This window comes from Filicampus tigris, chromosome 7 (assembly GCF_054856515.1).
Source record: "Filicampus tigris isolate MCC_2025a chromosome 7, RoL_Ftig_1.0, whole genome shotgun sequence".
Taxonomy (NCBI): Eukaryota; Metazoa; Chordata; class Actinopteri; order Syngnathiformes; family Syngnathidae; genus Filicampus; species Filicampus tigris.
The window spans coordinates 13,205,640-13,222,031 of record NC_141223.1 but is presented as its reverse complement, the minus strand read 5'-3'; the positions used below and the strand labels follow the sequence as shown (position 1 = coordinate 13,222,031).

Genomic DNA, 16,392 nt, shown 5'->3' with positions numbered 1-16,392 from the left:
CAAGATCGTCATCGTTATACGCTTCTAGCAAGAGTTAGGGTTAAGTTTTAAAATATCTTCAAAGTTGAAGATACCAGTACTCTTCAATCTCCAAATTTTCAATCAATATTTTGCACCACCACCTCCACAAGTATGGCATGCCATGCTGAAAAAACAAGTGTGTAAAAATTCAATAGGCTACAAGGCCCACAATTTAACATCAAATAACTGAGGTTGCACAAATAAAAAGCTAAAACAAAACAAAAACGAAACAACCAAAAGATAACGGATGACATAATGCAAGAAGGAAAACTAAACCGGTTATAATGATAGACATGGCTAGTATCATCATACTTACACCTGTAAAATCAAATGGAACCTCCATGACGGTATACCAGGAGTACTTGCAAATACATAAAAGCTTTATTTTCTGTCTATGCGTAGACATCAGAAATTGAATGAAAAGAAAAATTAGGAGAGAAGGACTCATGCACCAAAACAAATTGCTCTCGCATCGCTTGCTAAAGTGCTGGTCATTTCAATCAGGTGTGTTGTAGGAGGGCGACATCTAAAAGATGCAGGATACCGGCCCTCGAGGACCAGCCTTTGACACCTGTGCCTTAGAGGCAAGCTTTCACTCGCCAATGTCATGAAGATTCCACAGACATTGCTGCCGAAATGTTGTCCTCGAAGCCCCTGTAGATATGTGAGTGTAAACTGCAAGTGTAAAAATAGTAACTTAATGACATCGCAACAGCCCAAATGATAACATACATCATTATTGGAAGTAGATTTTTTTTTTTTTCTAAAAAAAAAAAAACAAAACAGTTTTTACTTTGATATCCATGCCTGACAACTCTGCCTATGAGCCAGGAAAAATGTGCTGGGCAACAGTCCTGGTACAAACGGGAAAACAAAAAGGTCAGACAAATAAAACTGTCCATGAACAACAGTTAAAAGAGTTTGGGCAAGTCTGAGGAACGAGACTGTCGGTCATCTGTACCCTACTGTAAAATTGAATAATTAAAACCCAAAATATACCAACAAAAATACAAGCACACGTGCTTACTGCTTACATAAAATGTCTTAACATTTATGTCACCACAAGTAACACTATGTTGTGATTCATATTCCATTTGTTACATTAACGCTAACGTTATAAAATTGCTACGCTGTGCTGCAACCACAACGTGATGTATTGTGCCTACTTTTAATCAGACCACGTTGCTCCATGTAAAATTACGATAGTGCGACATTACGCACTTGGAGCCTTGGAGGGAGGAATTGAAAGGGAAAATAAAAATAGCATTCCCTCACAATTATTTCATTCTTTTCAGGGAACGCAACGTGAACACGTTTTTGCTTTTTTTCTTTCTATGTGGTCTTAGGGCTCCTCATTGACTCAAACATATAAATAGTAAGTGGTAGTAAAGTGTGGCGTTACCATGGGCGTTTCGTGACCTGGCGGGAAGGGGGCGTTACGTTACGTGATCTGCGGTCTGCAGTCAGACCCCTCTCGACTGCCCAGCTCTGGAAATCAGCTTACACAACATGGGCGCCTATTTTCCCTTTTGATTTTATGTCGTCTCATCAGTCACCCCCATCCCTCGCGCACCAAATTTTTGGTGGCCTCGCTGGCTGTCACCAACTGAAAGACAAACAACACTGCCGAAGCTCATTAAGGGTTGATTGGCATGAATTTTGGAGAGGCTGTCACAGAATTGCCGATATAAATCATTTAAAGCGGAAGTCAACCCAAACATATATTGTTTTCAAGAATATGTTCCCAGCAGGCCCGGAAGGGTTGACCCGGGGTAACGAGCATGTAAACGTAACGCCCCTTCATCCCTCCCTCCAAAATGCAGGTCAGGCCGATGGACGCGGGCCGCCACACAGGCATCCTGCAGTGGTCCGCACACTGCATCTTTATCCGGGGCCAGGCGAGGGCAACGGCCCAGCCCAGCCGGCCGAGCCGTCGGAGGCGAAAAATAACCCGTCTCCACAGATGCCGCTCTGTGCATTGACAGACTCGCAATTGTGTCGCATATAGCGGCACATGCACATATTTCAGCACGGCGAGCTTAGCCTGCACAACATGGTCCCTGTCTCTGTGCACATGAGCTGCACGCCGTTTGGGACTGAGTCAGGAAATCACTTGGGCGCTGAAACATGAAAATAGCAGCTTGGGAAGGGTGCCACATTTTGCTGGGAAAGAATGGGGTTAGAACATGTAGCAATTCAAACATTCGAGAGTACAAACGACATACTGACTGACATTTGCACTGACTAGGGATTGTGTTGCGGGATAAATAGGAAAATGCGTTGGAAAAGTTATGTTAAAGCAGTGTTCCCCATCCTGTATCGTGGCAAAGCAAATATTTTACATTATAAATGTCACACTTGTATTAAATTTAAATCCGGGCTGGACTGGCACCCAAGATCCTCCTTCCCGAAGGTGCGTTCGGAAATTAACTCGGACGCCCAAACACCACACAGGGCGTGTGTGTCCGGAGAGGTAGTGCCCGTTCCCCTCCTATTAATTTTTGAACGTTAAAAGAATTCGATGTTCTAAACCAGGTGTGTCAGACCCTTTTTTTGTCACGGGCCATATAAATGTATCATCATATTATATCATCACATATACAGTACATTAAAAAATGATGGATAACTACGTTTTGAAATCAATGACCAGTAAACAAAAACTTTTTTTAAAAAAAAACAAATTTTCAATTTATTTAAAAGGGGGGATTGGTTGGTAAGAAAAATACTGCAATGTCTTATATCTCAGTTTTGTTAAAAGTGAAGACAATTTGAAAGAAACATGAAGTCGACACACATGATTTGCATTGGCGGGCCACATAAAAGGATGTCACGGGCCAGATCTGGCACCCGGGCCTTGAGTTTGGCACCTGTGTTCTAAACCAATGAGCAGCCTGTGCTTGAATTTTGGCCATTTGTACTGCCTGACGCACTGGGCGCACCATGTCCCCAGTTGAAGCACCTCGAGCGTGCTCGGGCACTCCTTTTTTGTTGCACTACGAATAACCAAATTGCACATTTGAACAATGCTCTAAGGTTCCTTTTGTAGCATGTGGCATCTGCAAGTTCGACATCCTCATGCTAAAGAAGATAGCGCTAACGTACCAAAAGTGTTTGCCAACCGCCAAAACAAAGTAGAAGAAGAAATGGAAGAAAAAGAAGTAGTCATGGCAACTTATGTGTGACCTATCGCTAGTTCAGCATGTGGCTTCTGCCACAATAAGGATTTACTACTTACAGCACCAAAAGTTCTGAGGGGATTAGAATCCTTGGGATTCTAGTTAAGGTAAGCCATTTTAAACTAAAACGAAAAACATTCCCGTAGTTACAAGCGTAAATTTCGAATCGAAGTCGAGTCGTTCGCTGCTGTCAGTATGATTACAGAATAGGGATTTTGGCTGTACTGTCTTGGCTTTTGTAAAATAAATTTCCCCCCAAAATGCGACTTATAAACCGGAGCAACTTATAGTCCAAAACATATGGTAATTATTGTGCATGCCACTATACATCGCTGGCATTGAGACAGATCTATCTTTCTTCTTTCATGATTGTCCTTTTGGTGTGCATATCTCAGCGTTAACATGCCAATGTAATTTGTCTGCTTCAAATGGGAAACATCACACACACTTGGCGGCAGTCCCGCTGAACGACTCGCGGAATGAATCAAGCGGCGAGCAAAAAGCTCTTTGGGGCCCTTCGACAGACATAATGGTCTTTCAGTAACAGAGCTGGCTCTCCGTTTGGCCATGTGTCCGGACAAATGGGAGGAAATGGCGGGAGATGAGTCATTCTCACGCTGCATTTATGGGAAACTCTACACTACACACAAAAAGTTTGACTTATTCTGCTTTGGGGTGAAATATTAGGATGAACCGAAAATGTACCATGACATTTACAGGTCAACCTAATTTGACCTTTTCTAATCTTTTGAATGTTCAGCTGTTCATCAATTTCTGCATAACTTGCTTTACTCTAATAAGGAGCTGAATGTCAAAATTTACAACAGGTGTTCGACCCATGAATGAACCGATACATTTCCTGGATCAGTTAGAAATGGATTTTAAACAACCATCTTCATCGTGCTGTTCACTTTTCGACATGAAGTCGACACATAGCAATTGATCTGCAGTACAGAATGTTCTCAGAGGGAAGTGGCCACTGAGCTTAGAGCATCACAGAGTGTCATCAGCAGGTTACTACGGAGATACACACATGAGAAGAGCCACAGAAAGTCATAGAAGTGGACGTCCTTGGAAATTTATCGGTCAAAATTTGTGGATTAGAAGTTTCAAAAAAGTCAAACTGAGTTCACCAGTAAAGGTAATAATTAGAGAGTGTGCATCTCGTACCGAAAATATACCGAACCGAAGTTTCTAAAAAAAATAATTAAAAAAAAAGTGATTTACACTGTAACACCCCTTATATATATACCCATATATATATATATATATATATATATATATATATATATATATATATATACATATTTTTTTTAATGTCTCCCCAATAAAAGACGATTCACTACATATCTCGATACATGGGTTGTGATATAATTTAAGGACAGTACATTTTAAAATGGAAAAATTTGATTTAGTTTGATTAGATTCACTCAAATCTTTTATACCAAAACCGATTTTCCAATTCAAATCGGTTTTCATTTCACCCCTAGCATTTTAGGTATATCCTGAAATGTCACCCAAAAGCCGATTATGCCTCTCTTTATGTGAGTAGTCTATAATATGTACAGCTTCGGCCGTACATTGTGATCCCGCCAAACGGGCCTAGACGAACCCCGTAGCCTCTCTTCCCTCTTTCAACGCTTTCCTATTTCCTCTTGTTTGGCTTGCCAACCGCAAAGTTTGGCTTCGGAAGTAGCTGCCCGAACCCTGTTTTCAATCTGCCGTTACACATTGACTGTTTTACATACAAGCCTGCGTTTCAGTGGGATTGGTATCAGAAGCGGCCAGCTCTTCCTGTGCGGATACAATGCAGCAGGAAGCTCGCTAATAGCCCCTCCGCTCCGTGCCGTCGCTCGTCTTGCGCCGTAATACGGCGATGAAAGATGCCGAGGTGTCTGTTCCTCACTGGCTTCTTGTCTACCATCGAATAACTCCGGTTCCTCGCATAGTATCGAGGAAACGGATATCGGGGTCAAGGGGTCCTCGGTAAATACGTTAGCAGGCACTTTTGCTGCTCCGGCTGATTTTATTTTATTTTTTTTCATGAAAGCAGCTGTTTCCAAGAGGTTCCTCCCCATACGTCACAGTCAGCGTGTCCAGACCTCCAAATTTCATTATGGAACGAAAAGAGAACATTTTTTTCCATGGGAGTGCACAATCAGCTCTGTGCGTGTGCGTGCGTGTGTGTGAGCGTGATGAGATGGCCGAACGAGGGTGGGGTGCGGAGTGGTGGGATTTTGGTGCACAGACAACTTGGTTCCGGAGTGTCACTATATCCTCGGGTGTTTCTTTTTTTGTATGCTGGATTCTATTTTTAAAAAGACAGACTTTTGTGGTGTCTTTTTATAACTCGTTGCACAGTGACATAGTCTAACTTGAGGCAATTTGTTGTCCTATACTAACAACAGCAGTCTTGTATTTTTTTTTTTTCTTTTTACCCTTCCACCCCCTGCACAGATTTAATGAAGCAAATTAGGATGAAATAAAAGTAGACTAAAAGACTTATTTCCTTAATGCTTTTTCCCCTCTTCAAATTTCCACTGCCTTTTATGGCCTATTGACTTTAGTTAATAGGCCAGTGATTGTAGTCGTGCAGTCAGTTCTTATTGGGACTGATAACGTATCAAACTGCAAACACATGAAGTCTGTCCACTCTGCTTTGATTGAATGTGCCATTGGAAGGTGTGTCGTTTTATTTAGTTTTTTAAATTTTATTTGCCTTTTCATCAGAATTCACTGGGCTGACCTCCATATATAGTGGCACCACATTGTATTGCAACTTGGACTAGTTATTGTTGCATTTCATGTGTCACGGTGAAACGCGAATGTTTTAAAATTATTTTGCGTTGAGGAGTTAAGGAGCGGAGGATGTGGAAGATGACACACATGACACAACTCAAGTACCTTACTGCCTTAGCTTTTGTACAGCACACTCACAAGTCAAAACACCGTTTTTTGGAGAGGTTACAAAACCATGGCAGAGAAGGCTAAGATTGATGTCAGACGTTTTTTAAAGGAACTTCTTTGATGTTCTCTGTATTGGTGTGAAGCCCCCAAAAGATAATAATTTGAAGGAGTGTTTATCTGATATTGTTCTATGACCGTAACCATAGCAGCAATCAAAATGCAGCGGTGAATGCAATCAACCCGATTATCTTAGACTTGTCAGAGAACTTTCCTAACCTCCACCAGTGTAATTAGCTCGATTTGTTTGTCCGTCTCCTAGCAGCATTGCTAAACAGAATTCCGTTGGAGTCTCGCATTGTTCATATTCCGGCGGCTGTGGGAGGCCACTTCCGAGGCGTGGCAGAAAACTTCCAGGGCTGGTGACACAAAAGATATTTTTCAAACCCAAACTACAATACGAGTTTTACCCTTCAATGTGGTCCAGACGATCAACCAGCACGTCTACAAAGAGATTCTGCAGCATTTGCGTCGTTTAGTGCCTAACAAGAGGTGAGAGCTGTGGCAGGACGACTCGTGGCTGCTTGAACAAGACCACACTCCTAAATGCTCCGAGCATCTGGCAGGTCCTGTCCAAGAAGACATCGTCCTACTCACCCGACCTAGCTTTGTGGGGTTTTCCCCCTCTTTCCCAAACTAAAGATGACCCGTTTTGAAGAAGTGGATGACATTAAGATAGTCGTGAGTGCGGAGGATCCCTGAAGAATCCTTCCAGGATCGCACAAAGGCATAACAGAGAATGCTGGTAGAGTCTGTTAGACTCCAGGGTTTGGATTTTAAATATTTTCTTTGTGACATCATTTCTGGAACTTTTCTGACATACCTCGCACCAAGTGCGCCGTAAACACATTTCGAACAACTTCGTAAACCCGGTGATCCCTAGTTTGGTCTGACATCTTCACTGGAACTGCGTACTCAGCTCTCTGGCGCCCTTTATTGGGCAAAGCTTCTTTAATGGCAGTTTTATATATTTTCAGCAGTAACCGCACTGCTCCTACTCAGCATTCTTACCCCAGACATGACTGGGCCTCAGCTTTAGGGCTCAGGACTTAGGCGGTTAGATGGGACAGCATACATTTAGCCTACAGAACGCGGTTAACTGCTCAATCCGATTGAGTCTGAAGGGAACAGAAAAAATGCTGGGAAACCAAATTTCTTTCCACTTTCTCGCTCTCAGTATGTGATGAGAAACTCGGCTCAGAGGGACCGCTGGCATGTTCACACCTGTCGCAGCCTTTGAGCTCGTCGCTGCAAACCGCCGTCGCTGCACGTCCGCTTGAGCTTTTTTGCAGCCGAGGTTTCGCTTGTGGCTTTCTTCTGATTCAGTCCTGCGTGTTATAGGAGCTGTCACGCCCTCGCGGGGATTTTCTTTCACCCAGCAGGCTGACATTTGAGGTACTGCTGAAAGTGCAAACAATTCAGGAAGCTGCCCATTTTGGTTGATTAACATACTGCAAAGTCGAGCTGCAAACTACTGCTGCAACGTGCCCTTAACTTGTTTGACATTTTACCTTTTAGATAAAATTGCTTAGTCATTTTGAGAGTCAGAAAGAGCTGTGGGATGGCTGCACTCTCAGGGAAAATAGTGCTATCATTTTCCAATGCACATTAGCTTGTTACAACGAGGGACACTGTTACTCCAGGGTCTGATAGGTAGGTGCACAGTCGTGTTGATTGTACCCCGAGGGACAGGAACTGCCACTACTTTACACCATCCGCTCTCAGGAAAAGTGTGCCGATGTACCTCTAGGCCGGGTATGCACAAAGACAAATGGGGTTGCTTTTGTCACGATTTTGCCCCTTTCCAAGCAAGGACGTCAAACGCCCACTATCTTATGTCTTTATTAGATTGTCCTATAAGATTATCAAGGGGGGTAGGTTCCACAGAAATCAAATGTGAATTTCTGAATATGCAGGAGACAAGGGAACGTCGATTGCAGACGGAACACTGCAGCCTTTCAGTGCAGCTAACTGGCACAGTGCGCTCTTGACTGATTCTTGCCCACTTTGCCACACACTGCCCCTTTTTCTCCCGCCTAAATAGGTGCACATTCGCACCAACATTTGGCGCTTCTCGCTGGAGTCACGGTCCGCTCGGTCCCATGACACAGTCAGTGCCGCCGCCGCCGCTGCTGTTTACTGCAAAGGAGGATGACAGGAGGAGGGGTTAATGCTCGCAGCGGTAGGGTGGGGGGGGGGGGGGGGTATTGGGGTCAGATGATGGAGGAGGGCAAAAACGAAGTTGGCGGCGCTCGCTTGGCTCACGCAGCCTCGCATTCCTTTGCCCTTTTTCCCTGCTTCACGACCGCGGCGTTTCCTGCGAGGCAGGAAGTTGACCCTGCTTCCTGTCCCGCTGCTCTTTCATGTGGTCACTTCCTCGTGTTTTGCCAGCTCTCGCGTGTTTATTCAGAGATCAGCGCTGCTGGCGGCCGACTCGCACAAGACCCGCCGCGACACATTCTACAGAGTACAGACAACGTCAATTTGAATCGGCCTGACAGTCCAATGCAAAAACGAAGGCCCGAGCGTCTGTCGGATGACGGTGCAGCTGAATGCTCTTTTTGCCGCTGCTCTTTGCACAATCTGCTTTCTGCTTTCCACGCTACTGTGGAACCTTGGGTTTTGTAACCACGCTGAGGAATGTTGATTGTGATGACTGGCTGGCTGGGAATCCTGTCTCTACTGTTTCCTCAGAGATAGTAACACGTTGGCTGTGATTACGATTGAACTTTGCACACGGTGATTAGCTGGAATGTTAAGATTCCTTGTGCACTGCGAGGTGAGTCGCAGACAGGGGAAGTCACAAGACTCTTGGTTCTGTCACACTTCATAGCACAAAAAAGAAAACACACATTAAATCCCCAAACTGTAAACATACTACAAACTATGAAGCCAAATACTTGAATATTATTTCAAACCAGGGTAAACTTAGCTCCTCCCACGATGTTAGTCTCTCAGTGAGCTGTATCAGTTCATATAGAGGAGCACTGAGATACAAGTTAAATTTGCTCCTTGACGATATTCACAACTTAAGGTACCACTGTGCTTCCTTCTGGCAACTTTGAGCACCAAAATTGTGAATTGGTGAGCTTTTCAGCCAATTGCTGAAATAGGCGCCACATAAAATATGGAAGTGAATTTGTAAATCGTGAACCACCACAAATATGTGATGGTTTACTGCACTGGCCAACTTAGCCATATTGTTGACTTTCCAACCGTTTGTTCCATACCGAACTGAACGTAACCGTACTTCTTCTTGGAAAATGGTGGCATTATAGTACTTTGTAGATATGTTATTTTGACACAAGGAAAAAAAAAGAATCCTAATTTTTAACTCCATTACTAACCATTTCAGTCAATATTTATATATGATGTCATTTGATTTTGAAAGAAAAAATATCCTGGAACTGCACTTATGCAAAAACTCTCCATAACGTCCACTAACAACCCGGGCTAAACGTAGCTTCTCCTCAACACACAAAGCTGTTAGTCTCTCACTCCTGCTTATGTCTTACTTCCTTGACGCCAATTATTACTTTCATGGTTTCGGCACCATCGTATTGCATTCGTAAGACTGTCACTCCGGTCCCACCGCAGGTGAGTTTCTGTTTAAAGCCAAAGATAGTGTCCGAAGGCGCAGGCCTCTCCTCCGCTGTCACGACCGTGATATAAGGCTGCCACAGGACGTCCCGCGTCTGCTCTCGCATTGCTGTCATTCCTGCTCACTCCGCAGCCAAAAATTAGCGTGCCGCGCTTAACAGTCATGGGAACCAGAGGCTCATGACCAGAGCTGCCACTGCATAGGCAGCCAGGGCGGCGTTTACCGGAGAGGCAGCCTGGCAACAGCCCTCAAAAGACGTGCAGTCTCGTCGTTTGAGCTCAAGCTCAACTCAGCGTGGTTTTTTTTTTTTTGTGTGTGTGTGTGTCCTTTCAGGTGTCAGGTGATGTCAAAATTCCCTGCTAGCAGATTTTCAGAGTTGTTTGACAAAGGCAAGGAATGACAAGTTTATTTCTGTAGCACGCTTCATACACAAGGCAAATCAAATTGTTTTTCAGGAGCAAAGAAATGATTAAAAAAGATTCAGTGAAACGTTGGAAATCAAGAAAAAAATCCTGACATAAAAGCAGGGTCAATGAAAAGATAAAACGGTAACGTGACAAAACACAAGGTATAAAGTTAAAATCACAAAGAAGATGGTGAAAACGAGAAGAGGAACAATCTATTGTTTGACTCACGGTAAACCAGTATAGAGACTTTAGGACCGGTGTGATGTGGTTGAGTTTCTTGGTACCAGTAAGAACTCCAGTGGCAGCTTTCTGAACCAGTAGTAGCAAGTGTTGGATTGATTTTTTGTTGTTGTTCAAACCTGTAAAAAACCTGGTTTCCATCGACTGAAAATGAATGAACCATCATCATCGCCATTCTGGGTGTTCTTCGGCAGACTCAATCACCACTGAGTCACTACTTTTAGGTTGGTTATCTAATTCATCTCAGAGTAAACACATCAAGAGACGAGCCTCAAGGAGAACATGCAGACTCCGCACAGAGAGGCTGGAGCCGGGATTCAAAGCTTTTGAACCCAAGACGTGCTAACGACTAGACCACTGTGCCACCAAAAGCGTTCCAGTAAAACATAAGTAAAAAAATACGGCTAAGGATAAACTTGTCATTTGTTTGCAAAAAACCTATCATCAGTCCTGACAGCAAACCTTATCTGTTTTTTTTTTTGCCAGCCTTGACCATTTTCCAGCAGATAAATTCACGCAGGGTTGATATGGTAATGACACACACCTATTTTGTACGCTCAACATTTTGTGATGAATGCCGCTGCCATACACGATAAATATTAGGAGTCTCATACACCAAGAAATCAGTGTTTGGCATGTAAGTTAGTTTGAGGGTCTTGCCCAGCTTGTCTGTGAAATTCTGGTTTGTAAACCACTGTAATGACGAACAGAAGCCAGTAGATGGTGGCGTTGCATCACTTTGGATTTGAGATGAGCACTGCTTTTGAGTAGAAGGTAAAGAATAGGTGGTAAGTTGATGCCAAGAAATGCCTACACGTTGGACAAGTTTAGGCACCCCATACTTTAACTTTTGCCAGCAATTTGTCTGCATTGCATCAGCGCCGCAGTCGTATTGGAGGAGGTCCGTGTGATATGACTTTGTCATATAAACCATCAGCAAAATTCTCTCAAATGGATGGCAGTGAATGAATTCATGAAAATGTCCTGAATGAGCTAAACTATTTGAAGTTGGAATGCTTTGAATCAGTCAAGAAATGTGAAAGAAGCAGTTAAATATGTCAAATGTTTTCATTTTGGACTGTCATTGTGAAAATTACATTTAAATTATTTTTTTGGGTATTTTTTTTAAGTGAGCAAAGCTAATGGTAATGAAAAGGCGAGTGTCCTGTGATTGGAGAGTGAAGGATGATGGATGGCGGTGATGAGGTGGGGCGGACACGACGGCAGAGTAGAAGGCACATTGGGAACCAGATGTGATGCACAGGAGCAGGAACATATTGGAGGATGTGTGTGAGTGTAGCCAAGGCTCATGACACAAATCTGTTACCCTCCGTGCCTCGTTGGTTCTTTAAACAACCGTTTTGGATCATTTGAATCCTCGCAATCCCAGCAGGCTAGCTAGTTGCTTCTTTCTCTCTGTTTCTCTCTCTCTCTCTCTCTCTCTCTCTCTCTCTCTCTCTCTCTCTCTGTGGTTTTCTCAGCAGACCATGGGCCAATATTCCCATTCATTTGTTTGCGGTGCTTTAGTTATGCCCCACTTGCTCCTGGCACAAAAATACTGGTCGTCACCCAGCAACGACAGTGTGCAGTACTAAGTTAGGAAGAGCAACAAAAAAAAAGCCAGCAACCATATTTTGTTTCCTCCGGTGTAGGGGAGACACAAATGGAATGTGTGCGTTATCAGTGTTTTGTGTTGTTAAGAGATAAGACAGTCAACGTATCGGCCAGGGGTGGGCAAAGTATAGCCCTCAGCCCACTCTGTTCTTCAAATCGGCCCAACGAGCATTTACATTATCAACGGTATTGTAATATTGATTTAATAATTTTTTGGGATAAGGTAATGGCATGAGAAATATATGACTTAATTTAGGCAAAATGATTTGCCACTTGACACCATTTTTTAAAAGAAGGAATCATAACTAGAGCTGCGAGCAGCTATTAAGGGCCCTCACAACCCTAGCCACATTGGGCTACTGGTGCATTGGATAATAATCCTCTAAAATATAAATGTTTTTGCCAGGCCTTAGGTATGAATAATTTTTTGCCTTAAATATCTTAAGATGAAAGTTTGAAGACACTTTCTTTCAAATTTGAAACATGACATCTATAATATGACGACCAAAGTTTTTTTTTTTGTACAACTGAGGTTTTTTCAGTGTATTCTGCATCCAGATTATTCTATGGATGACTTTACCCATCTGTCCATTCGTTGTCCATGGGGTTTCTGTGTTACAGACATCCCATCAATGTGAATATTTTTAAAAATGACAAGATTTGGACATACGTGTTCTTCACAGGACAGTGACGCATTGTAAAGATCGAATGTGGCCATTAAAGTGCTAATCAACCCAAACACATTTTTTTCAAGAATCTGTTCCCTGCAGGCCCACTAGTTGAAACACGGCATTCTGATCAACATTGCATTTCTGGAGTATGAGTTAAGTAGCAAAATCCACCTCTTTTTAACCATCTCGGGGGAGGCCATTTTGTCATTTCTGTACAAAATGGCCGCCCCCAGAAATGGCTAAAAACGGGTGGATTAACTCTTATGCCACAAACGCAATATTTATCAGAATGCCTTGTTTCAAGTAGATGAGCATACATAGATCATATTCTTGAAAAAAATATGTTTGGGTTGACTTCCACTTTAAGCACAAAAGGTTTGCCCGCTCCTGCTATAGACAATTGCGTGCCGAGTGACATTAAAACAGCACTTTCTTCTTTCTCCCTCATCTGTCGGCTCCGCATGTTTTGAAAGAGGCAGCTGCTGTAAAATGGATTTGCACTTGAACGCCAAGCCAAATGTTTTGTGCATTTGTTTGAAAGGGCAAACCTCTCACTCTAATGTGCCCTCTCTCTCCTCCACCCCGTCCACCTCCAGAACTCCATCAGGCACAACCTGTCGCTGCACAGCCGCTTTGTCCGCGTCCAGAACGAGGGAACAGGCAAGAGCTCGTGGTGGATGCTGAACCCAGAGGGTGGCAAGAGCGGCAAGTCGCCCCGACGACGGGCTGCCTCCATGGACAACAACAGCAAATTCACAAAGAGTCGAGGACGAGCCGCCAAGAAAAAGGTAAATAGTGAGCGGGAACGCATATAGTGGGTTCACCGTAACCACATTTGCGGGTTCCAGATTAGTTTGCACGGCGGGGTAAGAATACGTCAAAAGCACGCTCAGTTATCACCCTACATGACAGATGTGGGCGTAAGACACATACAATATGTAAGTCACAAGTAAGTGTCAAGTCTTAACCTTCAAGTTTCAAGCAAGTCTCAAGTTACTGCAGCAAAAATCATGAAAGCCAAGTCGAGTCCCCGCAAACCTTTAAGCAAGATGAGTCAAGTCGTTTCTTGGGTTAAAGCAAGTCATACAAACTTGCTCATTTACATCATGCTTTTATTGGAGTGAGATTTTTTTTGGGGGTCACTGAGCTTGACAACTTTTTTTTATATGATTACTTTTTGTTACACTTGCATAATAATTTAGAATGTTCTATTATATAATTTCCTTCCGATGGGGGAAACATAATTCTTTGGGAGAAATTGAGGCTTACCACAATACCGGAAAAAATTGTGTTTGCCCTGAGAGGTTTGGCTGTAGATGAAATATCTTTTGAATAGGATATTTTATTTTTAAATTTATTTTATCTGGAGAATAAGTAGATAATACATTGAAGAATGAAGACTGCGTTTCCACACTGCTATTGTATTATTATTATTTTTTTTTTATTATGACCACTGTTGTGATACCAGCTTTCAACTGCACATACAGTCATAGGAAAAAAATCATTGTACTCCTTGTCTTCTTCAATTTCTTGTTCATTTTAATGCCTGGTACTATTAAAGATGTGTCATGTGACTAACAGAAACAGAAACACAGAAAAGCACTGTTTTGGTAGTACCACAGCGATGGCTGTACAAACTGACATGAATTGGCGACTATCAAGAAAACTATTAAAAATTGTTAGGAATCGGCTCTCAAATTAAGCACTTAAATTAAGCTATTTTGGTTGTCCAAACAAACCTAACTTTCGCTGTACCAGTTTTTTTTTTTAAATGAACCCGAAACCGAAGAAATTTGTTTAGTCTAATCATTTTTTTCCACAACTATTGGTCCGCATGAGTTTCCTAACTTTTATAGAGCCAAAGCAGAAAAACCTCACGGCCCGCCAATAAAACAAAAAGTGGATAAAAAGGTACATTGTGCCTTCCAGTGGAGGAGTATTTAAATTGATCTGCCTGTCACTATACAGTGCTGGCAAAAATAGTTGAACAGTTTTGAAAAATAATTTTATTGCAAATGTATTTTCCTCATTATTGCAATTGTCATTTAATATGCAATATTTTTTTTTCGAGGTCCTCTTACCTTAACTTTTCAACAAACACAAGCCATGAATTTGGCTGCTTTTCAATAAATGATGCCATATTTATTATACATCCGGTAAATTTTTTGGTCATATAGGTTAGGCTTACGGTAAAATAAAGGCAAATGAAACAACACTTTTGATTTGCTTTTCTTTAAAGCATTCACTATGACAACTTGACAAAATTCTGCCAAGTGTGTCATAAACATACATCATTAAGTCATAAATCCGACTTTATCACTTCAACTTTTCATGTTTTGCGAAACGATACATAAACTTGGATTGCACTTCTTAAAGCACTAACTAACTAATCTAGACGCTAGTGTTGTAGTTCTCGAGATCGGTCTTGGTCTCTAGACCATTTTTTAAGGTTCTCGGTCTCATCTCGGAATTGAAGGCATTTTAATCGGCTTGTCTCGGTCTCAGACAGTGTGGACTCAGGTCGAGACCAGGCCTGACATTTTTCACGGCTCATGACTCAATTTTAAAGGGGATGATTGCATAATTGTAAAAGAAGTTAAATAACAACTTTGCTTAGATTTGAGAGTTGTTTCATTGTAGTATTTCAAAAACAACAGCAGAATTTGCTTTTGTTCCAAGCGTAATGAAAAACAAAGGTCATTTTGTTCAGTTTTTTGTGTGATTTTTCTTTGATATACACAGTCCTGGTCTTGTCTCGGTCTCGACCTCCAAAAGTCTTGGCCTTGTCTCGGTCTCGATACGCTCTAGTCTCGATAATGTCTTGGTCTCGGTTAGTGTCGTCTTAACTACAACACTACCAGACAATATGAATTAATATACAATTATACATAAGCCTACTAACCGACCAAAGAATTTATTTGATTTTTTTCCCCAAATTGCAGCATTTGTGATTTGGAAATTACATTCTATTTACATTGTGACGTCGCTGTGAATTGTCTTAATTCTTAAGCCCTAGCTACTGTAAGGCTAGGTTCACACCGCAGGTCTTGATGCTCAATTCGGATTTTTTGAAAAAATCGGATTTTTTTTGTGTAAGCATTCATATTACATTATAAATGCGACCTCAGTCTTGTCTGCTGTATGAACACATGCGTCGTCAAAGTGGCCCGCATGCCAGAAGAAGAGATGACGTCACACCCGACGTTGTGTTTGCGTAAGTAAATGTGGTCCAGCGTGTCGGGGCATTTACACAGTCAAGCAATTAGGTAGCAGGTAGAAATAAATACAGTATTTGGAGGAAATTATGAGGCGAGGCTTTAACATCTCATTGGATACAACACTAACGATGACGTCACGTCTTAACCGTGCGTAAAAAATGAATCTATCTGAGCCGTGGCTGAATTACTACGATCGCCATAAATGTCCACTTTATGTTTCATGTTTCAAGGTGGATTAAATTAAAGTAAAATATAAAGTCAATAGTGTTACTCAAAACAACTTTGTAGATTCGATCACCTGCTGCCAGCAGTTTCCCTCTGCCTGCGCGGAGCACATTTTGGGCTCCGGATGACGTCAATGTCGGATATATGCCACCTGGCCGTTCAGACCGCGGACGCATTGGAAAAGATCGGATACCACATATGAAAGCGACCCAGGTCGCATTTGAAAAAGTCGGAATTAAGCCGTTCAGACTGTCA

At 42.3% G+C, this 16,392-nt stretch overlaps 1 protein-coding gene across 1 annotated transcript in view; it reads left to right on the top strand.

Moving 5' to 3' along the window:
* Positions 1-16,392, top strand: part of foxo1a (forkhead box O1 a) — a 40,409-nt gene that overhangs the window by 18,175 nt on the left and 5,842 nt on the right. Inside the window, exon 2 of the mRNA XM_086035635.1 lies at positions 13,291-13,482. Coding sequence (XP_085891761.1) covers positions 13,291-13,482 — 192 coding nt within the window. The remainder of the gene's footprint in view (positions 1-13,290; positions 13,483-16,392) is intronic.